Source organism: Gymnogyps californianus, chromosome 1 (genome assembly GCF_018139145.2).
Source record: "Gymnogyps californianus isolate 813 chromosome 1, ASM1813914v2, whole genome shotgun sequence".
Taxonomy (NCBI): Eukaryota; Metazoa; Chordata; class Aves; order Accipitriformes; family Cathartidae; genus Gymnogyps; species Gymnogyps californianus.
This window is the reverse complement of record NC_059471.1, coordinates 83,145,940-83,171,982: the sequence shown is the minus strand read 5'-3', so window position 1 is coordinate 83,171,982 and position 26,043 is coordinate 83,145,940. Positions and strand designations below refer to the sequence as shown.

Sequence of the window (26,043 nt, the reverse complement as noted above, 5' to 3'; positions counted from 1 at the left end):
AAGGTGCTGAAACTTTAAACAATTAATTTCGGTACCTTGTACCAATCATTATTTTGATGCTTTCTTTTAAGTCAACATTTTGACTGCCGAATTACATGGGCTTTTCAAAACGTTGACACACAACTGCACTGTAATCCATGAGTGGGTCTTGGAGCAACGTACAGCTGAGCTTAGCGTTGGTGGGGCCAGCCTTTCAACCCAGGATATTGAGGTGAGCAGATAATGGTGCCTAAGAAACGGTGCTCTCGCTGCGTGATTTAGCTCTGCCGCAGACTCCAGTCTGACGCTGGGTAACTTGGTTCTCAGCCCCAAAATGTTGAGCTGGAGGAGGCAGTAGCACTGGGATGGTGCTTAGTTGTGCTTTCACTATCAAACTTAATACCTATTGCATGACTCTACAAGTTAGTTTGCATTCCTCATTGTGGTTCTGATGATGCTGATAAGGTTTTCTGCTCAATAAAAATACGTATATAATCATATGCATATGTTTTCTTCATGTACATGCATATACACACACACACATTTTCAGCATATGTATACACACACACATCTATATCTATGATTTATGCATGGAATCCCTCATGAAATTCAGGAGGAGTCTTCATCCCTGTTTCTCCCCATGCCCCTCCAGTGTGGGGTACTTTTTTATAATAGTGCCCCTGGTTTCTTTTTGGGGAGCTGTAGGGTTTTGTACTTCTTTATATTCCCCTGCTTATTTCCACGCTTTGTGAAAAGACTGGACTGAGGCCAAGACTGAAGAACAAAACGAGTACTGAATAGATGAGAGATTGTAGGTGGGATGCTGAAGTCTATGCGAAGAGTGGGAGGGCAATTTTGAAAATCAGAACTGGATGTAAAGTTGACACAGGATTGTCTGATTAAATCTTACTTTGTGGAGCAGAATAATAAGTTTGTGTCAAGGCTGAACTCAGTGAAGTTTAGATTTATTTATAGATAGATAGAGAAAAAAATTCAACAGGTAGCCTCCCAATACCAATCCTGTCTCAAACTCTTCATGTGTTTTGAGACTAAACAGCTGTATTAGCAGGAGTGTATTATAATGATACCTTTGTAGCCTTCTAAAACTCTGGCAGAGATAGCTCTTCTACACGTACAAGAGGCACTTCTACTTAAGTGCTAGCAAGTGCGACATAAATATCTAGGATGCTATTTCAGTATGTCCAAGTATTTAGGAACTCTTGTTAGTCTTCTGAGATGGCAGTAGGCTTTTGCAACAATATTGGAGAAGAGGGTTCATAGCAAAAGCTAAGTAGGTTGGATTGTCTTCAAGGTACAGAATTAAGGGAACGAAGACAAAAGACCTGAGCGTATCATTTTCCTGCTGCACTGCAGCGTTCCTGCTGCTGCCGAATGCGTGACTTGAGGCACAGGGATGGAGACACAAGCATGACAGCTGAAAATCTCCTCTCAGTTGTGAAGGTGACAGAGAGAGAGCAAAATAAAGTGGTTATGTGTGCCAAAATCAAGAACCTAGCCCTTAAAATCATGGAGCATTAGAAGCACTGTTGAAAGGCTTCATGTATTAGTCATATATGTGACGATGTTGCCACTGCTGAACAGAAAATGTATATAAGACTGGGTAACTCAAAGCCTTGTTTTGATGCCTGATTTTAAATTTAAAACATTTGAAACTTGCCACGCATTACACTTGTAGGAAACTCTACATATTGCCATAAAATTGTTGAGCTGGAGTAGAAGCTGAAGATGACCATTGGGGCTAGTGCTCTGAATGTTGCTTGCTGAATGAAAGCTACTTCTGGGGTAGATGCTAAGATGTCTTTGCTTTTGTTTCCTATATTTCCATGCTCTTTCAGCTGCAGTATAAATGGGCTCCAGTTTGTCAGCATATTTCTTTCTGGCTTGCCAAGAGCATGGTGCTACTCCAGGCAGCCTCGCAGGAGCAGGGTGCAGGAGGTGATGTTGCTTCCAGCTCAGTTTCAAACGTAGCCTATTTTGTTTTCATTTTTACTGCTTTTCCTCGGAAGTCTTTGGCATGGTTGAGATTCCCGTGTTCTGTCTGTCAGGGTTCTGAATTATTTTCCCCAGGTCTGTTTTTTAAATACAAGTTTCTTACACCCAGGAAAACCTTACTGAAGCCATTAGTTAGGATAAAGAAATAATATCTAGCGTTTTTTTAATTACTTCTGTGCTGTTGACTGCCTTTCATAAGCAGAAATGGACCTCCCAGCTGCTTAAGAACATCATCAACTTTTGCTTTCGTTTCGACTTTGATTATTCTTCAGGCTCTTTTCTTTGGTAGCTTTCACATCTCTGCCATTTGAGTCGTCTTTAAGACTAGGACTTGATGAGACTTAGCTACTGGAAAAGCTGTACAGAACCATCTATTCACTCTTTAAGGCATTTTTTTTTTTCCCCTTTATGTTCCAAATAAATGTTAGCCATCCGTGTATGTTCTGGATTTAGGCTGTTTATTGCCTTTGATTCTCGCCAGTGGCTGTGACTGCAGTGGACTAAAGCAGTGGTCCAGCTGGAAGCTAGCAGGCTGGCCAGAGAAATGTATGAAACCCAACAACTGAACGACGTCTGCTTTGCCTGCCTGCTTGCCACCAGGCATTTAGCTTGGCAGCGGGTATTGCCGTCTTCCTGTGGCTTTATTAAGGGGGTCACAGGATTGGCGCCTTCACACTGTTAAGGTCTGCTCACCCTCCTGGACTTACCTGCGTCAGTTAGCTCAGTGATTTTCTTTGGCTGCAAAGATAACCACTATCCACGCTTAAGCCTTTAGTTTTGCCCTTTCTACAGAAATCCAAGATTAGGATACCTAAGTGCAGTGTAGACTCATATTTTTTAGTAGTCTCTATTTTATACGGTGGTAGAAGTGCAGGTTTTTTCCATTGTTATTTGTTCATTAATTTGGAATTAATTTTCCTAGTAATTTAGCATGTCTGAAAGAACGAGGCCCAGATTTTTTTTAAAGTACTTGCCCAGGTATGTGACTGCTGTACAACTAAAAGCTTGTTGTCATGCTTTGATTTTATCCACATGGAAAATTTGCCTGCTTTTGCATAGGCATTCAGATTGGGTTTTATACTCAAGTCTTAGGTAACTGGTCTAAAGCTGGTCTGAACATAAGCAATTACGTTGAGAGACACACCAAGTGACTGCATGTGTATTTGTTCTTTCTCTTGAATATTTTTGCATATTTCCTTAAAAAAAAAAAAGTATTCTACAAGTTATCTTTAAAATTAGTTTTTTGGAACACATGTCAGTCTTGTTTGAGGGACAGTCTCTGTATTTTAACTTTTGAGTCTCGGATCTCATAGGCTAATCTCAGATTGCTCTTGAAGTATGTGAGAACACTCTTCGTTACAGCTCTGTGAAGCCTTTGTAGAAATGGCAAGTGTGTATACATCTCCTGAAAGCTTGTGAAGAATTTACTGTAGCTTATGATAGGGCTCCTCAGCCTTCAGGAATGTAAACTAGATTCAGTGACATTAAAGATAGATGTTCAAAAGGAATTGGCACATGAACAGAATTGGGTTTTTAATACCTTTTTTAACTTGTGCAATTGTGCCATTTTACTTGACTGAGCAAAATTACTAAATGTTTTTTTAAAACCTAGATAAAATAGATTAAAACCTCTTTTTTTAAAACTATTTTGCAGTGAATGTGACTTAGTCTGCAGTGCCTTCACATACTTTGCTCCACTGCTGTTCATCCTGAGGTTGCTGTAGACTCAGAGCTGTGCTTTAGCAGCAGAAACCCTTACTGCTCAGCCCCTCTCCTCATTTTCATTTTTATTTTGGTCTGCAAATAAAATGCTGGCCTGAACTCCTGAAATGTAACTAGCCGCCTTCCCTGGTTGGTAGTTATCTAAATCAGCCTGGTCTGTACAGCAGGTTTTTGCTGAATATCAGTCTTTAAAGAATTTTTTGTAATTTCTGCCTTTGTGGCTTTGTCTTTTGCCGTGTTGTCATAGGCATAGACTTGATGTCTTCCAGTCTCATCACATATTATGAAAAGGATGTATCTGATTAAGGGAGGGAGCATTGGATGAGACAACTTGCTGGCTGAGATAATGCTCAAAGTGCAAGATCGGCACCCATGTTAGCACTGCATGAAATAGCATATAGTTTGTATTATCTGCTGTGTTTATCAATGATGGGACAGAGGTTTGAAGATTAAGAAGTGACTGAAGATGATAAATGCTTAAAACCCATCATATGTTACAGCAATCTGGAAAGTAGTAAGAAGGGAGGAGGGAGAACTTTCATGCATCACTTGAAGCTTGATGATTTAGTAGGTAAAATTAATGCTTTTGAATAGTTGGGATTGATGGCTTCTGAAGTCTTCAGTTCAGGCTCTTGTGAAGTTGATTCTGGTATTGTGCACTGACTTATTCATTGCTCGTTTCAGGAAGGGGTTATCCTGGGAGAAAGTAGGGGAAATAGTCTCCTAGCCTGTTAGTTTTGTGTTTGTAAAACAGCTGCTCTGAAATTCTGAGCCTGCCTAACAAAATCTACTTGCCAGCAGGAAAGCATGCAGCTGTTTGAAGGAGTAGGTCTCACTGATACAGAGTGGAGGGCTTCGTTAGTGGGTTTTCTCCGGGGACAGTCTGTAACCAAAGGTTCTGTCTAATGTATTTTCTGTTTAAAGAAAGGAAATTCCAGATGACGTTTGTATTTTCTGTGTATTTATACTGATAAGTGCATTAATATTATACCACTTGAATTAGCTTTTGAACAGACCTTTTGTAACTTGGGGTAGTCAGAAGAGAGGTTTCGACCTTTTAAACCTTCCAAAGTAAGCAAAGATCATTAAGAAACTGAGATCTAGACTATGACAGCAGTGAGCAGAAGTACCAACTGAACAATGGGAAGTTGCAAGAAGGGAATTTTAATGTCAGAGGCAATCAACTGTTTTGACCAATGACTAAAATTTGTGTGACTTTCAGCAAGTAGGGTGCGTTTGCTATGGATTTTCAATCTTACTGATGTTAAATGGGGAAAAAACCACTCCTTGTAGAACATTTTCTTTGTATAATCATTATCCCAAATGTAAAGAATCCCTTTCTTGACTGTGGGATTTGAACAACTTTTACTAATAGTTAAAAGAATACAGCAAACACATCACCTACAGTTTCAGCTTTCAGCTGCTTCCTTGAGGGAGTGCGTTTGCAGTACATGGTCTTGCTGGGCAGGGATTTCAATACGTGTATGGACTGCTGTGTGGGCATTGGAGAAGGAGATCGGAGAAATACACCTTGCACCTGGGTTGAGGTCTCTGCTGGGGCTGCTGATTTGATTGCCTTCAGGAACCCAACCCATTGCCTCACGTTGGTTCCTAAGGAGACTTCATCTCCTCTACAAGTTAACTTCATCCTGCTTGTAAAAAGGTCTGCTGAGGTGGGAGCTTCAACTGCAGACTTTTCTTGGACTCCAAGAAAGCTTTTTAGGCAAATGTTTGACATCAAGTTTTGATGCTGTGATATGAAACTTTAGGATAAGTCTAAGACTTCTTGGCAGCTGGGCTGAAGCATGTGTCTGAGCAGTAATGCCCAAAGCAAAAAAACAACTATGGTGACCGTGGTGAGAGAAGAGGATTTGTGCACTGATTTCTTGCAAGAGAAGGGAACTTTCTTGAAAGGTTGGGTCTAAGTTCTTTTGTGCTTTTCTCTAGGCATCTATAGAAATAAAAATGCACAGCAAAATTGTGGGTGTAGTAACTTTAACCAGAAGAGGCTGAATTGCAGCTACAAATCTTTGGACTGCTTCCCTCTTCCCACTCTCCTGGTTGAATCTGTTATATGGAACATGCAGCGTGTAGGTTTTAACATCCCCAGCATTCGCTGAATCTGCTAGGCATCTTTGCAGCCTGCAGAATTGGCTGCGGTGGCTGGACCAGCGAAGCCTGCCAGACCACAAAGGCCATTACTCCATGGTTGCTCCATCATCCTACACACAAAAAGGAGTGCCTTTGGGCATGTCTGCCCTGTGCAGTGTGGCGCACTGTGAGGCCATTGAGACAAGCAAAGTGATAGGCAAGGTTAATTAGCCTCAGTACAGTACAGCCTTAAGTACGTCAGTTATCTTGGAGTTTGGAAAGTGAATAATACCCCTATGTGGTGTTGCCCTGCTCTGTTGCTCCACAGCACGGGGCCGCTCAGAGCGGGCTGGGGACACCTAAAGTCACCTCATGCAGTGCAACGTAGACATGTCCTGGTTTTGTTGCTCCCAGAGCCAGGTTAGTACAGCTTGTTAGAACGTGCTGCAGTCTGTCTGGATTCAGGGGAGCGATCAAACATATGCTTAACAGCAACTCTGCACTCACTTCTAAGCATGGCTTTAGGTCTCTAATGGCAGACATTCTTTTAAAACCCAGGCTGTGTTTTCTTAAACATTTTATCCTTTAAAGTATTGCACGTGCATTTTAGGTCACTTGAGCTTGCTTCCTTTCTGCTTGCTTGGATTTTTTTGTGCTTTTTTTTCCATCGTGCTTGCTAGTCAGAGAAAGAATTCAGATTTTCCATGTACATATATATATATATGCCCACTTTTCTTTTATGCTTCTCTCACAGTCTTTTGCTGTGGGTGAGCGGAACTTACTCGGCAAAGAAAGCAAACAGAGAGAACAGACCCATCACCCCCCGCCCCTTGAAAGAGCAGAGGGCATGTGGAATAAATCAAAATGCGAAGCATAATAACGAGATCCCATGGGAAAGGGAGCCTTGCGATTGTGTGCCGGCGTGCACTCCCCTTAGAGACAGCGGCCAGGGGGCTCGCCCCACAGCGGCCGGGGGGCTCCTTTCTTTCTCGCCCGCATCTCCCCTCCCAATGTCGCCAATCCATTCATCGCTGAGAGAATTGATTAACATTCGTCGGGAGCCTTGGGAGACAGGGGGAAAAAGGGGGAGAGCGGAGGGCAAGGGGAAGGGGGCGCGAGCTGGTGATGCCGGTCCCCACGACGCTGCAAGCCGGGGCACGGTCGGGCGCAGGATGGCTATTTTATAGCTGGGGACCGCGGTGACGTATGGCTGAGCGCTCGCTGGCACGGCTCCTCGTGGACCAGTCAGCAGAGCGAAATTGAAGCTGACAAGACTTTTCTGGCGTTTTGGAAAGGACTGTAATCTACTGTAGGGGAGAACAGAGCCGCTCAATCACCACCGCCGTAAATAGGAGACGGAAGGGAGTGAGAAAGGAGGCGAAGAGAAAAAGTGCTTGCTGGGGGGGGAGGGGGGGGCGGCATTTTTGGTGGATGGTATGAAGCCAGCCATGGAAACTGCAGCGGAGGAAAATGCAGAACAAAGCCAAGAGAAAAAAGGTACCCAGGGGTCTAACAATAGCCTGTTTAAATCTTTTCATTCAGGGGGCTTAAAGAGGTTTAGGCCAGTTTTGTCACTTTTTCGAATAGCTCTTAAACAATCATTACTGCATCTTCGGGCTTTCAGCCATCCTTTCCTGCATGGCTTGACAACAAATTAATAGAGCAACAATCTCTCTGTCTGTATCTGTATTTGCTCTGAATCTGTCCTAACCCTACCCAAAATTATGTTTGCGAAAGAAGTCTTGTTATTGCTGCATCTTTGATGGATTTTGGTGAATTTGGTTTACAGAGGTAGCGTGTGTCTGTGTGTTTGCATGTCGTTTTCAGAGCCATAATCTGGTGTTTTCATCAAGACTAGCCATGTAGCAAGGGTTTGCAATGCAGTGTGGGAGACCTAGGTTATAATAACATAGAATAGATTATAATATCACACAACCTTCGTGTATTTAGCTTGATGCCAAATGCTACTCTTATTTTTAAATTCCTTTTCTGTGGTGTCGTCTGGCAAATTTTGCTTTTGTAGAGATCTGCCTGCGCTATGATAATGGGGAGTAATGCAATGAGTTTCACAACATTAGATTTCAGGATGTGTTAATCACCGAGAATTGCTGCTTAATGGAGAGAACAATTCCATGGTAGTAGTTCTGCGGTAGGGAGTCGGCAGCGCAGAAGGAGAGGTGCTTCATCCATCCCAGCCTTACAGGTGATTTATTTGGTCTGGAGTGCTGAACTTCAGAGGGTAAATTCAACTAGCAAAGGATGTTTTGTTTCTGCATCGTATAATTCATGCCAAATAAATGTCCCTCTTCAGTGTAGCAGACTACTGTACAAATCATAGCAATATTTTTCTGCTAAATGATACAGCAGTAACAAAATTATTAACACTTCCACTGCCTTTTTACATGAGTCGTAGTATACTTTTGAACCTTTTGTGTGTCATTTATAAGCAATCTGAGTATCTCATAGGCATAAGCAGCTGATGCACAACTAACACATTTCCCCAAGTAGAATTGTTTCATTTATTGTTAAACAGTTCAGATATGAACATAATCCCAGTACTGTCCGGTACCAGATTTTGTTTTCCTACTTTGAATCTGATTCCTCCTATATACTGTGTATAATTCAAACCTAGCTTCAGTTTCAAGTAAATGAAATTGGTCAAGTGATTAGACATAGTACTGCTTAATCCCTTAGGGATTCCACAAAAGGAGGTCCACTGATGAGAGATTAAACTCTGAAAGCCATTAGTGTATGTGGACAATAACCCACCTCGCTGCAGATTTTGAGTAATTAATGTACAAAATGTCCTAAATACCTTGACTGTAAAACCACCTTGAACTCATAGATCATTCTTCAAAAATTACAGCAATTTTTTCTTCTGATTGATGAGTTTCTTTTAAACTGATAGAACTCATGTACAATAAACACCAAAGAAAGTTATCCGTATGCATTAGCAGCTGTGCAAAACGAAATGTGTTGCTGAGTGTGTTTATGATGAGTTTATGGTTTCCCTTTTATTTTGGCAAGGATGAAAGCACAACATGTAGAACAGTAAATCTGTTACCAAGTCAAGGTGGTTGATCTGTTGCTTTCATAGGATGCAAGCAGGGGAACTTCCTATCTTAATTTTACCACCATTTCCTAGGTTTTCTGTGATAATTTTATACTTTGGGTCTGTTACATAGGTATGTGTATGTAACACTTCAAGGCTTTGTTCTTGCCAGTTCCCTCATTTCTGAAAGTAACACATGGTCTCTCACATTATGCTCTTTATTTCTATTCACTTAAATTCCCAATATGTTTCACAGTGAATTAAAATGCAGAAAGCTGAAGCAGTCCTGCTCCTAGTTTCAATAGCGAAATAAATAGCCCAGCTCCCCCTGCAAAGTTACCGCCATGAAGCGGTGATGTAGGAGGCATATTCGGTTTTGAGGGGCAGATTTTCCAAAGTGCTAAGGCTGTCGAGCCTAGTCAGGTTTTTAGATGGGCTCAGCAGGCATCAGGTACCTCTGAAATGGCAGGGTTTTTCAAAAGGGCCCTTTCACCAGCAGCTCTCATGGAGAAAAATGAGCTTTTTCTCTGTGTGAAGCAACTTCCAGGAAAATGCTGCTGCTTCATTTTGGGGTATAAAACAGAAGCTGACCCCTTCAAAAATGTGTCCGTTTACTGTCTGGACTGGATCTCCTGCTTGCTATGCCTTACATGCTTGCCAGGCTTGCAACATTTGCTTCTTCTCTAAGATCCCACCTGGACTTACTGTAATGGCTGTCCTTTAGGAGATGCCCTAGATCCAGTGATTGCAAGGCAACCGCCACAGCTTGAAGCAATTGAAGTGCTATCACAAAGTCTTTTAACTCATCCTTCCAGAAATGAATTGCAAAGTCCAGGGAGATAAACCAACGTCTGAAGGGGTTTGGGGGATGTCGCTATGGCTAAGACTGAGCAAGAGAAGATCCTGAGCATTTCACTTTGGGTATTCAGGTTCACACACAGTATGCTTTGCACTGCCAAGTTCTGGGGAAAGTATCTGCATTTAACTAGTAGCAAATTGTACTTTTAAGCTAAGAGTTTTTTTCCCTTTACCAGAATTTTAAACTACAGGTTTCTGGGTTGTGTTTTTTAATGCAAGGACCTCCTCAATGATGTACTCTAGTTGTATAGAATAAATACTTGGAGGAAGTTGGGCTAGGACTACATGCTGTCTATATACAGGGCTTGCCGTACTTGGGAGAATGCTGGAGAGCAATACTGCTCGAGCACTCGGGATGAGCAGCAAGATCAATTTTCAGTTTGAGCACGTAAGATCTCAATTCAGTCAGATCTGAACAGTGGTGTCGCGTAGGTACTGGTTTGTGTTTCCCATCCCTGTGGCAAATGTGATGGCCAGCTATTTTGGATTGCAGTGTATCTGAGCCAATTTACACAAGCTAATGTGCTGTATGAGTAATTACTGATTGAGAAATGAAAATGATTGATCTTACTTAGATTTTTAAAGTTTGCTAAATTGTATATGAATTCCAGTTTTATTTTATATTTCCATGAATCCCCTGCCTGATGCAGGCAGTGATATTACCCAGCGGATGGATTCAGTGTTTATCAGACATTTGTTTCTCTGCACCCAGATGAGTGGCTGCTGCCCCAGTTTTTTTAATTGGAAATGGAACAACACCCATGTTGATGGAGATAAGAAGTAAGTCAGCTTTATACTGCATATCAGCAGCATATCAGCAGCCCTTATCAGAGGAGAACACCATGAGCAAGCTGAAGCAAAATGTTTAACAGATACTTTACAGGGCTGCAGGACAGATTGGATGCATTTTAAAGATGAAGGTTTACAAATTATTACAAATGACAGGGTTTATCTTGCAGGCATTAAATTAAATCAAAATGTGAGGACTGGGCAGGCAGATTTACTGAGGTGGAATAAATAAGAAAAACGAAATGCCATTTTGCATCAGCAGTGAAGAATATAGATCGTGATACACATTAACAGAGACAAGAAGTTTCCCTTTTCATTTAACTATGAGAAATACTACCAAGTTGCAAAATCCAAAAAACAAAACAAAATAAAACCCAACTGTGGATGACCATGGTGAATTCACCAATTACACATGGGAGGATGGAAGAAAGCCATTACACTGGGATATAGTGTCCTTGTATGAATGCATATGATGTTCAAATGGCATATGCTGTGCTGAGGAATAATGCAAACCAGCCTGAGCAGCTGTACCAAAGGTTCCTTTTAATTGGCTCTTCCCTACTAATGTGCTTTCTATGAAAGAAGACCTCGTGCTCAGGGATGGCTGTAAGCTTTATTATTTTAGTTGTATATGAAGCGATCTTTCCGCTTTTGAACTCTAAATAGACAAGTATATGCTGGTCAAAAATAGAAAGAAAATACTTCCCTTAAACACAACTGTACAACTGTGTGCAATAGTGTAAACGAAGTTGCTAAAGTGCAACGTGAGAAAGGATTGAATTAATGTGCAGTTTATTTCACTTTTAGTGAAGTTCTTTTTACACAATGAGCTTGATATTTTGATGCATCACAGATAGATGTATTTTTCATTACAGCAAATTGAAAAAAATGGTCTTTTTTCATATACGTGTTATGGTTATTAACAAAAATTTTCAAATGTACCCCCTTAATGTTAGGCTCACAGTGATACCAGAGCTGCCAAGCCGTTTCAAGATTTTTAGTATACTGCATATTTTTTCCCGTTTCAAGTAGTTTATTGGTGTTTCAGATCCCCTGAAAACAATAACTGCTTGAAGTATAAGTCCCTGAAGAATACCACTGTAGGAAGAGAGGTCCAGCCCAGGGAGAATCTGGGACATGCGATATTCTGGGGATAATAATTTGGCAGGCTTAGTGATTTAGGTTTTAATGAATAGGATTTGGTTTCTGAATAGGAGGGGGTTGAAAAACACTCAGAGAACATACTCATACTGGTCTGAATGACCTCATGAAGGCAGAAAACCTAGACATATGTGCCACAGGATATGGTAACAGGGGGGAAAAAACCCAGATGGCACTGTATGTGCATAATGGACTCTGCAGTGGGAACAAAGGGGCTAAAGAGGGGAGCGAAGAGGGGTGGGGGGGAGTCCCCTTTGGTTACTCTGACCCTTCCCCATTTTCTGGCCAGCCTTGCTCCTAATGCAGTATTCATCACCAGATCGCCAGATCATAAATGACCAAACGACAACCCTCGCTTTGCTCCTGTGGACTGCTTCGTCAGCTGCGACAGATGAATGTCATAACTGTTTGCTTCCTCTGAAATCATATGCTAAAGGCAGCAAGTGTGAGGATGTTGGGCACTGGGAATTTTATTACAGGTGTGCAAGATGATTCATCCCAATGAATCTTGAACACCACAGTCGCCATCGGTGTGCCTGCATGGTGTGACACGAAAACATTGTCAGTTCTGTAGCTGCTGTGTCTGTTGAGGATCGAGTACAACCTGGTTCAGACAGGAGGCCTCGAGCTGTATGAGCCTGGCTGTGGGTGGAGGGTATTGTAACCTAGACCTGGGAATGCAGTTAGTGTAGTTAGTTCCTCAAAAAGCAAAAGATAAAGAAGTCATTTAAACCTATTTCCTTTCCTAAGGAACTCGTAACTACAGAGTTAAACTCTAATTCATATGTACTTTGTGCAGTAGTTGTTATGCCACTGAAGCCTGTGGGGCTTTTGACCTGGTGGTGATTTTGCATGAGTGGGCCCTGGGTGGGTCCCAGCGAAGTCACCAAAAGATACTCTTCAATGTCGGAGGTCGTGCCAGGCATGCAGTAAGGGCTACCGAACAGCCATTGCTAAGTGGCTCTTTGCAGAGCAGTGGAAAAACTGAGATTCCTTATGGAGTTTGAACGGGCTCCTAAGGAAGGGAGCCCTGTTATTGCAAAACCAGAAATTGCTAATTAAATAAACCCAACTTCATAGAATGTTTTCACTTACAGAAATGATGCTACAAAGTTTACATGCTATCTCCATGTTTCAGGGTTTGATGTTTGTCCCACAGCAAACAGTGGTGACTTCACCAGTGTCCCCCCAGGCTAAGGGAGAAAGCCAGCTGCTTGCTCTGCTGCTCTGAGCAAGTGGGGTTTTTTTGTTTTTGTAGCCACTGCAGGAGAAATCTTGAATTGTGGGTTCAGGCCTGGTAGGATAAAATCCTTTTGGTGCCAAGAGTTTGGTCTAGATGCTGCTGCAGTGCAAATGAAGAATTTTTTTCTTCCCGGAAGTCTTTGCAGCTGGTTGGTTTTTATTTCTTTATTTTTAAATCTGAATCTGTTACCAATGTCCAGTAAGTAGCTTCAAAAAAGCAGGGAGCAGACAGTTGGGAGGGAGGGGGGAGACAGTATGCAGTACTAGCAAGGAATTATGTTTTTTTCCATTTTGTATCCAATTCAATTATTATGGCATTCCCTGTAATCTCATGAACAGGATTGTTCCTGTGTAAGCAGAAGGAGATGGTACCATCCTGACCGCACACACAGTCATTTTGGAACAATACTTTCAACACATTTTGAATTTGGTTATGCTCATAAGATGTGGAACTTGCCTTTCTTAAAAGGAAGGGTAAGCAGTACAAAACGGAATGATGTCTTTTAGGAAAAATATAGTACCTGATACCTGCTTGCTGGTTTGTGTGAGAGTCGCGGAGAAGGGCGAAGAAATACCAAGCCACAAAGTGTCCTTTAGAGAGCCATTGATACTAAGTTTGCATCCCAAACCCCAAAGACTGTTGTAGTATTGGAGTTTATTTGGCAGTGTAGGAGACAAACAAATTCTTGTTTCAAATCTCTAGATCCAACATTTGGATTCGAGGCCAAGATTTTTTCTCTTCTTGACGTATGTAAACGTAGTTGTGCCAAAGTCCTCGTTGCACCAGCAGCAAAACAACATGAGACAGGGACCAGGTCCAGGACCTTCCTAGCCCCTCACAGGCCAGAAATTGATGGCATTCCTACTCCTCCTGCCCCCCAAAACTTGTCTCTGATCTAGTCTACAGTAGATGGGTTTTCAGCATCGTCACCTTCACTTCCTCCACCTGCTGAAATGCAGCTGAGTCGGATTTATTTTGGCCGGAGATGACAGTTACTTTTTCATTTAGCCCCCTCAGAGTGGGACTTTGGTACATTTCAAATAAAGATCTGTCTGTCTTGCACTGACAGCCTGACAAAGCCATAGCCGTGCCGAGGGGGGACATGTAGATTCAAAAGTGGTTTGATGTTGTTTTGCCAGTGGCCTCTTTCAGGGGGCTCGGAAGCCTGTGCCGATGAGCGTACGATGAGTGTGTGAGTGGGCCAGGTGTGTTACTGCGCGTGGGGTCTCGTTGCTGAGTTTCATTTGTCTTCTGAAAAGACGAGGAGAAGGATAACTGCTCTCCTTCATTGTAAACCTGGAACAAGTGTGTTTTAACATACTTGGTCCAGATTTTTGTACGTGAGCAGAGCCTATGTGAAATAAAGCCCACGACACTTTTTTTTTCTTTTTTTATGTAAGAAAGTAATGGAGCAAACTCCTGTGTTTGCCCTACCTCTACACATGACAATAACCATTTTCTTTGACAGATTTAGGGTCTTTTAAAAAAACAAGTAACATGGTTTTGCATGATTTTGTCTTCCTTTACTTCTGGAGCAGAGCTCTTTGCCATGGACAAAGAGAGGGAGATGTGAGAGTGGGTGGGGGGAAGGAATAGAGAGTCCTTCCTTACGTGTTTAATTCAAATCCTAGGTGGAGTTTTAGCTAGTCGACCTTTCTTAACACCTGTGTGAGCGTTTCCCTGTCCATCGTCCCTCTCACCCCCTCCCTTGGTTTGTAAGTTTATATTGTTTCTGAAACTACAGCGTGTTTTTCTGGGCTCTTATTTTTAAAATTAAATGACTGAAAGTACTGACCTAAACCTTGCTGGTGACACTGACTTTTTACCACCTAAAATTGGCAGTGATCACCAGACCAGAAATGGAAATTGGCAGGTACCACTGGATGTACAGGAGTTCAAGGCCACACCGGTACCATCATGTGCCAGCATTGAGAGGCAATATTAGTCCTTTGGGGATTCAAGGTAAATAAAGGGCTGGGTGAAAGGGAAATGGAGAAGTTCAGAAATGGTAGTAGCATAAACCTAATGCTTTGCACTAGTCCTAACAATTTAAGATAAATGTTCTTCTATTTTTCTTGTTTTGTTTGTTAAGGCTGTAAGGAGTCTATAGTTCTTTCATATGAATACTTGACATAAATTTAAATTTGGTTGCTAATGCTTGAAAGACAATAATGTGTGGTGAGGGACACCTCCCTTTTAACTGTGCTGCCCGATTGCTTCAAAACTGTTTACAGATGAGACGGCGTAGTATGGGTTTTGTATGCAGGTGAATCTATCAAACTGATCAGCCACAAATGCAGTAGTTGACACTAAAGCAGTGACAGCACATCTGATTCACTGGTCCCCTACAATATACTTCCTAGACAATATTCTGTGGTTTTGTTTGCATTTTTCCCTTGCTAGAAGCAGTAAGTGCGTATATCAGAGTCTAAATGAGGGTTTCAGCTGAGGCTTTAAAAATTGTGTGGTGATTCCACATGCCTGTCCTTTCGATATCTGGCTTGAGTCCTCAAAAGATGCTATTTTGTTTTCCTGAAGCTTCATTTTAAGAGTTTGGGGGGAATTTAGTTTTGAAGCATCTCAGAGAGGAACCTGAAATCAAGCACACGATTGATTGCATTGGAAAATTCCAGTCTGACTGAGGGTTAGCACAGCAAAGGATATAAATGCTCAGAGATATCGTTTGCAGCTAGCTCTATCCAGCAGTCCTCTTCTCTGTATGGAGCTGACTGACTGAAGCCTGCTTGACAGCTTGTTTGCTGGAGATGCCTGCCTCCGCATCAGAGACTTCAACAGCAACTGCAGGGAAATATTCACCAAAGCTTGCTGCCTAATCCTCCCCTTTTCCATTATTGTTTCACACAGGTTTTGTTCTTTAGGATTCAAATGTTTATGTATTTCAGAATGGTTTGGGTTTGTTTTGTTTTGGGTTTTGGGGTTGGTTTTTTTTTTTTTGCAAATACTTAGGTTGCAAATCATGATCTCCATCTTCAATATCAGTGTTCATTTTGGCCATATTTTATGATAAATGACCTGGGTGACAGACTCGGTGCTGCCAGAAGACGTTCCCAAACCTCAGATCAGTGCACATGGGATATTTTATACACGGGAGAAATGCTTCAGGAAGGAGTGATAGACTATGAATGCTGCCTTCCTGGGCTGTGGAGGACATGGAGGGAGCAGGCCAGGTGCCTGGTTATCAGGGTCTTGTGCCCCTTCAGCTGTCCTCAGTGATGAGACACGTCTGTATGTGCTGGCAGAGATGAACCAGGGCGCAAGGGAGACACACAGTCTTCTGTCACAGCAGCTGGGAGTCTGGCACCTAAAATGGTGCTAGAAACCCTTGTTTAGGCAACTGAACCCTATTCAGGCTGCCTTGGGAATCTTCCTGAAATAACATGCAGGTAAATGTGATGCCTTTCATGGAGGAGTTGAAGATGAAAGGGTTCTTGCTGATGGGGTAAAAAAAAACCCCACCAACATAGCCCAGAAATGCCAGTTCAAGGGAAGGTGCTTTAAATGGCTGCACTTAAGGAAATTAAAAGGTTTTTAGGCAGCAATGGAACTACTCTGAACAGGTCTTGACTAAGACCAATCTGCCAGTGATGGATTAGCCACAGTGAAAATATTGGTCTTTGCTCCTTTCCCTTAGATTGGAGGGAAAATGTCACTTCGGTGACAACACAAGTCACAGCTGTAATATGCCTCCCTTCAGTACTGGCATACAGCTCCCCGCTGCTGGGTGGCATTGGCTACTGTGCTGAGATAAACTCTGTTTCTTTGACAAGCCACATTATTTCTTGGGTGCCCTTGCAGTACGGATGTTTCTCCTCCTCTGTCAAGTGTCCGAATGGCCATCACTAGGAGAGCACCTCTGTGGCAGTCCTCGTGGCATCCACCTCTTCTGCCAGGGTTTCCATGTATGACGTGATCTCTCTTCCCCATTTTAAGCTTTAATCTGGCACTTGAGCAACAAGGGAAGAGTCAGCATGGGATATTCACTGTGGTGCTGGAGCCAAGACATCCCCAGAACACCTGCAAGCTTAATGAGCCTTTCAAAACGCCTAAACCAGTTTTTTTCCCAGGAAGCAAAGTACCATCTTTTTCTTTAGTAAGAGAAACTTAGCAGTGGTTGTTTAACGTGAGCTTAGCTGTCGGCACTCTTCCAGGCTGGGTGGGCGTTGTTTGCTTTATGGGAATCTTTCTTTCCCCCCCCTTAACTTGTTTCCCCCAGATGCTGGGAGATGTTTCAGCTGCTTTGTGAGCGCATGAGGGCATGCGAATGTGGAGTATCTCACTGAAACAGCCTGCTCCCTTACTGAAGCAAGCTTGAATTTTGAAAATGGTGTGGTGGGGACTCAACTGGGGAAATACCTGCATGAAAGCTGTTGCAGGGCAAAGGACTTCTGCAGTTGTGGTTCACATTTCTTACCGCTTCTCTAGTTCCATAGTTGGGTAAACGTCTGGGAAGGTCTTGGCAGCTTTGGTTATCTCTGAAATGAAGAATTTACCTTCTAAATCTTAGATCCGCCAGGCTGAAATCCCCACACACACTGTTTTTGGCCCTTAGCTCTAGGGAGAGAGAGGTTGTGTTTCTGTTTGCTTCTTTGTAGCTAGGGAGGAGTCAACTGGGGAAGCGGTCAGTAGCGGTGGCTGAAATCCAGTGTGGCAAAAGTCTTGCTCTCCCGATGAGTGCTGAAGGCTGATGGAGAGTGAGGTGAGTTACAGCTGCCAGAAGGGTGGAGCTAAGAGTCTCAACTCCAGTCTTCCAGGTAAGATACTCACCTTTGATTAAAGTAAAGTCAGCTTTAAAAATGGTGTCAGCCAAGTACAGGTGGAGGATGGTTGAATCTAGGAAGCCCAGATGTCCTTACAGAAGGTTTCACAGAACTGCTGAAGTAGCCCATGGGACTGAAGTGCTTCGGTGCTTTTGGACCTCCCCCAGGGAGCCTGTCTGGACCTTCAGGCATTTTAGTATCTTTGGCAGTCTGCCCATCACTTCATCTGTTTTACCTCTTTGGCTTGAGTTTGTCCAAAATAATCACCTGGGCTGGCACCTACTGAAGCAGCAATTCTTGCATGTTGACCCGACTGAGTGTTTCTCCAAGAAGGCCAAAATAGGTGAAGCAAGGGGAGGGAGGTCAGGGTGAGGGCAGAAAGGAGGAACATCTTCAGGCACGTTGAGCAGAGAGTTGTTGATATGTCAGCTGAGAGTTACAGCCACAGTTTGGACCAGAGGCTACCCTTGCTGGTGCAGTGTGTCTGCACTTTGAGCTCTGCGTGTCAATGAGCCCTTCCACGTGCTCAGGCTGTGCAAAAGTCCCAAGGGTTATTTTGGATAGTAAAACACTAGAACAAGTCTCCAGGAGGAGTAATGCCAAAGCTTATATCAGTACTGCTTGAGCTATTCATTATGTGAAAAGTCTCTTTTTAAATCACCTACTTATTTTTTTTTTTTTCTGCAGAAGCAGCTTATAGCTAAAAAATATCCATCGTCAAGGATTCCCGTATAAATCTGTTTGAAGTAATGCCTTTTCCAAAGTATAAATTAGGTATTTTTCTTCTGCTGTGGTTTCCACTGTTTCGTGGGCCAAAAGTAAAACAGAGGAGACATGAATTAAAATAAACAAACTTTTGCCTGACCTTTGTCCAAGAGCAATAAAGCTGGACAAGAGCAATTCTCTCATCCCAGTGTCTCGTGAGGCAGCGGCGTTCTTCCCGTGCAGGTCTGACTCCTTGCTCTCACACAGCAAACGCCTGGGATGGGCGCTTGCAATGAGCATGGATGTAGTGATTCATATTTCATAGATTGCATTGTCTGAAAAAGACACCTTCAGAACACCTGTGAGCTTAATGAGCCTTGCAGAGGCTGGGAATGATATAGATGGGGAGTGTGTGTATTTCAATAAATTTGAAGAAGATAAATTAGATAAGGCCTGTAAAAGACCATTCGGATCATCTGTCCTCGCATGAAAGAGGTTTAATACCTGCAGTGGGAATGCAAATTTTTTTTCTATAAGAAGTGCCGGTTTGGGCCTGAGATTTGAAGAAAAAAGGGGGTTATGTTTACTGCTGTCTATTCTTAGAGTCATCTCTGTGTCATTGAACAACATCCAGAAGAGACAAATCTTGCCTTGGTAAAACAGACTTTTCTCCAATTTGAACATCATGTTTTCTTTAGTGAAAGGAAAAAAATTAGCTTTTTCTGTTGATGAACATTGATAACCTCTGCAAGGGGGGTTTTTTGTTAATCATGTTAGAAAAAAAATGCACTTGATTTTAAACCTATGCTTACTGTATTTTTGCCGGAGTATTAGGAGCGGCTTATTATCATTACTCATACAGTACCACAGAGATACTTGGTGCTTTGTGGGTTTAAAAAGGGTTCTGCTAATGGTGCTTCCAGGCTGTGAGATGCTTATTCTTAGTGTGCACCAGTTCTCCTGGTTTCTCTGCGCCCAGGTTTCCAGCACAGGAGGCATGAGCGAGGACTTTTAGTTCTGTGCTACACAAGAATATGGAAGCATCTAATGAAGTTTAAAGATGGCAAGCTTAAAACTGATAATGGACAATAAATACCTTCTCAGAAGTGGGGAACTGGCTGTATGGCAGTGCTGAAACCAAATATCTTACATATGTATCAAGAGTATCTGGAGAAGTTGTAATTAATTCTGATAACCTTCAGAAAGGAGCTGCTCGTTGAGTAGCTCTTAAATAGTAGAGATTGGGATGAGACTTAGTGAGTGAATCAGATTACCCCAGATCTCACTGTGTTTCACTTGAATGAAGCATCTTGTGCTAGATGCTGTATAGTATGAGAGCGGTGATCTTGCTGGATTTCAAGTCTCATCCTTTGTGGCAGCCCTGATGGCTGTGGTCTCCAAAGGTCACGTCTTCTCCATCACAGATCTTATGCTGGCTAAGAAGTTTTATTTATTGATTTACAACTCTGGGAGAGGGGGATGCGAATGCAGGGGGGAGATTACCAATCTGGCTAGACTACAGTACCTTCACATTAAGTTTTCTGGCTCTTATGAAGAGTTAGTTTTCAGTGTAAGTTAATGTCGCAACTTCTGATTTGGAGAGGACAAAAAGGCAAAATTAGGGAAGGCTGAACTTGAGAGGAAGTTTTCTGTGGAAGAGCTTTAAGAGTTTTGTGGGAGGAAAATAAAGGATTTTCTCTATTTGAGCTCATCACTTATTTAGTCTGTTCAATGTACTTAATCCAAAAGTGTGGTGAGTGAGCATTTATTGTAATTAATAACAGAAGTTTTAGCTTTGTGTCATGTTTTGTAAATCAGTAAAATTTAAGATGAACAGGAATAGGTAAGGATAGAGCTTCAACAAAGAATTCCAAGTGATTTAACACACAGCCTTTTTATTTTAGTGACCCTATTAAAGTGTGGAGAGAAATTTGTCACATGCTTTAAACTTATCCTTTAAGATTAAATGTTTTATCTTATTGTACTGTTACCACTGACCCTTGGCTGCTGGTGTGGGTGATAAATGTGAGAAGTAAAGTTATCTTACTGCCAGTTACTGGCTTATTCTCACACAGGGAAGCAGGTGGTAAATTCTGTTTTTGCTTCTGAGTATTAGTGTATTCCCGCATCCCTCACTGCTTCCCCCGTAGCTGTCAGTCATGCTGCAAGGTATGAAAATGTACATCCTAGCATGCATAAGCCATTCAGAATGGAGATTTTAAAAAATACAGTAGGTGGCAGAAAGTAAAATTGGCATTTGCTTCCATTGACATAAAGTTCATTTTCTGACAAAGGTCCGTGGTGGTTGAGGACACCAATGGTATTATGCACACTTGGTATTGGGTAATCTTCAGCACTGGGGAAACAGGAGGTGAATGTAAAGTATTGAGTTCTCCTCTTACAGTTATTTGTGAATTGGGAGTAATGCTCCCAACACCAGGCTCCAGTGGATGTGTAATAATGAGCCTGATTTACATATGATGGCTGCATTTAAGGTGTTATCTAGTGCTTTCGTTTAAGATGTTATCGAGTGCTTTTTCTTTCCTTGGGTCTCTTGCAACCTTCTTTTTGTTAAACAATTCCTCCACACGTGCTCCCTGAGCTGTGGTGCTGAAGCCAACAGCGATTGTGGTTCTGTGGTGGAACATGCCATGTAATTTCTACCACATATTAACTGGACAGGTGTCTAACATGCCAGGATTTCTAAAAATCCGTTACACAATTACGGGAAGTAAGTGATGAGAAAAAATGGTGCCCATTGCTTCATCTGTCAGAACAGCAAGACAGATTATGGGAGGGGAAGAAACGAAACTTCTAAGGAAAAGAGAGTGGGAACTAACTCAGAAAACAGCTACGGGAGCCTGGAGGTTTACCTCCCTGAAATGGAGAGCTTTTCAAACCTCCTTTCAGGTTTTCTTTGTTCCTTGTTCTTTTGTTCCGTAGTGACCTTGACTATGGGATCAGTGGTTCGTACCTGAGCTACATTGAGGCACTAGTTCAACCTAGGAGGAGTTTGGGACATTAGAGGACAGGCTGGTTTTCTGTCCAGGAGGTGTGGACACCCTTCCTTAACTCATGTTTTCCATGCTTCGCTTTGAGGGACAGCTTTGTGAACATGTGTCTGTCTCAGCTTTTCAAGTCTGGGCTTCAGGAGCTGATGTGTGAACTTCCTAGAGCAAGCCCTGGGAATACTCAAGACAGCTACCTGATCCCATTGCATTGTCTTTTGTCATTTCTGAAGCACAGACTTTGTCATTCCACTCCATCTTGACCTTAGTAGGATGAGTTAGAGTTTGAGAATTGCCTTTTTTTTTTTTTAAGACCGCTTTCCATTAATTCTGCATTACCTTGCTTTTCTGAGTTTAAATCTTAAAGCCGTACTTAAAGTACCAAAGAAGGTTTAGCCACACAATTGCCATTTGACATGGGAAATTGAATGGTTAAGCCCCTGCATATATGCAATAGCCTGTACACTGCTGGGTAGATTATATAATTGTTCTTCATACATTAAGCAACCAATTGCCGATTTGTGTACATATGTAGGTTCATCCTTTACCAATTTCCTGTGACTGATAGTTTCCAGGAGATTAAAAGAATAGCCGGTTCCTGTTTTTTTTCTTCTCTTTATTTTTGTCCTTTAGCAAGAATATTTGTGTGTGTGTGTGTGTTTTTAATAGCATTCATTCCCTAGAGAATAATCTCAGTCCTTGTTTTAGCTGGCCTCCTTCTGAGAGTGTGTTAAATCTGTAGCCAAGATCACAGGCAGCTCTGGGCAAATCATTGGGCTGTTATTAACCTGCCTCCATGGCAACTGCTGCTCGCCAGCCTGAGGACAAAAAATGTTTTTATTCTGCTGAGTTGCACAAAAGGTTCTAGTGATGCCTTGCACAAAATGGCCATTGAAAGGGGAGATGCAGTGATGTGTGTTTGTGCTGTACAGTTTCATATTTAAATCGTTTTACAGTGTTGTGTTGGAAGTGGATATACAGCTGAAAAGTTCAGTGTGTTGGCCATGGGGAAAGTAAAAACTAGCAGAAAATTGAAACTAAACTTATTTTAATACTACTTATTTTTGTCAGCTTGAGTTCACAGGCCTTTGGCCTGTAGTTGTTATCAGTGCATTAGCAAGTTATTTTGTGAACATGAACTAGGCAAACATCGTCATGGGTTTTCAAAGATACTTGCTGACTTGGGGTTACAGAGAGAGATCATAAAGCAGGTTTCCTGGAAAGCTTTCATTTTTTTCAGAAATCCTCTGAAATTTGCTTCAGTGCTTGTTTGGGAAGCTTTGTAAGCATATCTTAGTGCTTGATGAGCTTCAAATTTTAGCTGATTTTGAAAGCTGCTCTTGGCTGTACTGTTTTAGGCTTGCTTTAAAACAAAATTATAAAACCAGCTGTATTGCTCAGGCTAGGCATGGATTTAAGCTGCTCATAAAGAGTGTTCACAGTGGGATCTGTGGGGGATCTGGCAGCCCCATCACCATGATGAGGTTGTGTCCCACAGTTAGTTACCCTCTGGCAGGAGGCTGTGCAGCTCTGCTGTCAATTTGGGTGCAGAATGACTATGGATGGATGGATGCTGTCTCTTGGAAACGTGCTGGTTTGGGATGCTTCCTGCGCTTGCAAGCTGGCAGCGCGCTATCTCCCTGTGAACTGAAGTCCCTCTGCTTCCTGCTTTAGTCTTGGTGCAAAGGTGAGTAGTTTCTGCAGTTCCACATTTGGGCAGTTTTCTCTGCCTTGCTCAAAATAGTGTGGTTGCTTTAGACACCTCTTAGGGCGTCCCTTGGCCGTGGTCTGCACTGATAAAATGAAGGCCACTCAAATATTGTGATGCCTTTTTACTTGGGCTGTAGAGGAAGACATAAAGAGTATGGCCACAAAGATGCTATGGGCAGCTGCCAGTCGCTGGGAGGTGAGAGTGAGTTTGCCACTGTTGGCTTGTGTTCGAGGGTCTGTGGATTAGTGGCAGATATTGTCATGTGTTTGGGTAAGGGATCCGACAAACTCTCCAGGGCGAATGTTGTGCCAGTGGCCTGGAAAGCCGACTGTGCGGTGTGGGGTACTGGGAGGACGAGTACCTAGTTTGGGGGGTGTTGATCATCAATCCTAGGTCTACACCAATATTTAATTCAAGCAGGCTGCTCCCATTTTCTGAAACTGGCAGCTTTTCTTTCGGACCTTGTCAGTCCATTGGCTTTGCTACCAGCTGTTTTTATTTCCTGTCTTTGATGGGATCCTTCTGCGAAGCAATCTGTGGATCAGCATGATTAGGTGATCAACTTCCTTCACACCAAGCAATGATCTAGCATTTAGTCACCTTCTCCTTTAGGAGTGCAGCCCGAAAGGCCGTTTGTTTTGTGCTGGGCTGTGGCCACGTGTGTGTTGAGCGTTGCCTGCTGGATCGGAGCGTGGTTACTCTTGGATAATCATTCACTGCTAATCCTGCACCAGGTGCAAGCATTTCTTGGATTAACTCTTGGAGGTTTGGGCCTGACCCAGGAGCAGATGCTGCGGAGGCGAGCCAGCCTCACGTGTACGACTGCCGTTGGGTCTGGCATGTGGCTTGTGAGCTGCATTCAGGCAGATTCCCCAAAGCAGAGGATCACTCTGCAAGGTCTGTTGATACTGGATCTGTGATAAGATGAAAACCAGAGATATTTCCTCTGATAGCATGCATTTTGATTTTGTTTGCCCCGTCACTGCTAAGCTGCAGTGTTTGTTCATTCGGCAGTATTTTTGTCATGAAGATAGTTCCTACTGAGTGGACTCCAGCTGTGGGCTTGACTATAAAAGCTTCCCAGGCTTGTTTCTGTACAATTAGATCTTGTCTGCAGTTAGCGAAGTAGCGTTTCATGAGTCATTTCGGTGGTGATAGCTGCTTAAGCCTGACTAGGACACTTGCTAGTGACTCTCTAAAAGAAGAGTTTCCCACTTATGAAATGGGAAAGCTTTCAATTGTCGGATGCATATTATTCCCCAGCGCTTCACGGAAGTGCCTGCTCTGCAACTCATTCATTAGTGGGAAAGGGAGGGGGATAAAAATAAACTTGCCTCGTGTGGCGGATGGAGACTTGCTGATCTTTGTGAGGAATTTTTGGGGCGGGAAGATGTGATGTGATGTACGTACTCGCCAGCTGTCTCCCTGCTTTCAAATGCTTTGTCCATTTAGCACCTTCCGGTAGAAGCAGCGGGCTGTTCCTGCGACGTGCAACGCCGGTCGCTCCATTAAGCGTTGTCTTAATGGCTTGTGTTTTGCGCAGTTGTATGAAATGCACATTAATGGAGGCAGCTTAATGCCATCACCCTGAAGTAATGAATTGGTATGGATTGCCATTACCATTATAGCGCAGTTAAAAGCTGTGTTTGTTTCCGATTTACATTTCCCAGCTCTGCAAGCAGATGGGTTTTCAGGCCACATGGTTGGGAGGAACCTGGCAATTCAGCTGCAACCTCCTTATTACAGTGTTTGTAGAACAGCAGTTCTGGGGGGATGTTTTGTTAACTCAGACTGCTTAAACGATACATTTCATTAAAACTATGATTATCCTACTGCAGACTGTATTCAGGGATCACTGTAAATCCAGTGTATCCTATAAAGCTGGAAATGTATTGTCTGTGTAATACAGCTTCGTCTCGCTGCTCTCGATAAAAATTGCTACTCTTTGGCCCCCATTCAATTTTTCTGTTGTTAAAATATCTGTATCCCTATAACCTCATACGGATTTATATAAAAAGATACTCGGGAGCCATGGGACAGTGTAGGGTAGTTAAGTTTTGCAGACCTAAATGCGTTCCTCTTCCAATGAAAGTGCAAAGTATCTCTTACTTTTCCAAAAGGCTTCATTGTCTTGAGTCTTTGCTTCTCTGGCTTCCTAAATGGTGCCAGTGTAGCTGGTGCTCCTGCCGTTAGTAATGCTGAAACGTGGTGAGCTCTGTATGAGCAGCTGAATCGCAATGGATCACTTTAGACAAGTGATTTTTTTTCTTTTTCCATTTCATGGGCTGTCTCATTGATCTCCTCTTGATCCTGTAAAGACAGGAGCACTCAGCCCACTTTCTGGGCTTTGAGTCCATACCAACAGATCTGTAGGTCACTGCTTTAGAGGGTGATGCTGTCTTGCACCAGCTATAGATTTTTGCTTAGCATGAAAATGCCTGGGCCTTTTACCCTGTGGCTTTTACCAAGTGGAGGGTGGCTATTCTTTTCCTCATAGTTTGCTTTTTGCTCATAACGTTTCTTTTACTTTCTCCCTTCTGCTTAGGTTGCTTTGAATGTTGCATTAAGTGCCTAGGAGGAGTGCCATATGCTTCGCTCGTGGCAACCATTCTCTGCTTCTCGGGGGTAGCGTTGTTTTGTGGCTGTGGCCACGTGGCGCTCACAGGAACCGTGTCTATCCTTGAGCAGCACTTCTCCACGACTGCCAGCGACCATGCTTTGCTGAGTGAAGTGTAAGTATGCCTCCCATTTCCATTAGTCCTCATAACACTCTGATGCTAAATGAGTAGAGATGGATTCAAACCTCAGTCTCCATCCCTGAGTATTAGGTTGCTTGTTTGTCCAACAGCACTCAGTGGTTTTTTGGTGTTCACACACAAAGAACCAGAGTGTGTATCCTGCTTAACCTGTCTGTATTGGGACCAATGCTATTT

At 42.7% G+C, this 26,043-nt stretch overlaps 1 protein-coding gene across 6 annotated transcripts in view; it reads left to right on the top strand.

The window, feature by feature from the left end:
- The window catches only part of GPM6B (glycoprotein M6B), a 110,257-nt gene that overhangs the window by 71,422 nt on the left and 12,792 nt on the right, over nt 1-26,043 (top strand). For 2 of the 6 annotated variants that reach the window (XM_050891537.1, XM_050891556.1), the window contains exons 1-3: nt 7,242-7,302; nt 14,751-14,870; nt 25,656-25,842. In XM_050891537.1, the coding sequence (XP_050747494.1) occupies nt 7,242-7,302; nt 14,751-14,870; nt 25,656-25,842 (368 nt within the window). Of the gene's footprint in view, nt 1-7,241; nt 7,303-14,750; nt 14,871-25,655; nt 25,843-26,043 lie in introns of those variants that run through there. The other 4 variants (XM_050891564.1, XM_050891581.1, XM_050891548.1 and 1 more) reach the window with 3 other exon arrangements.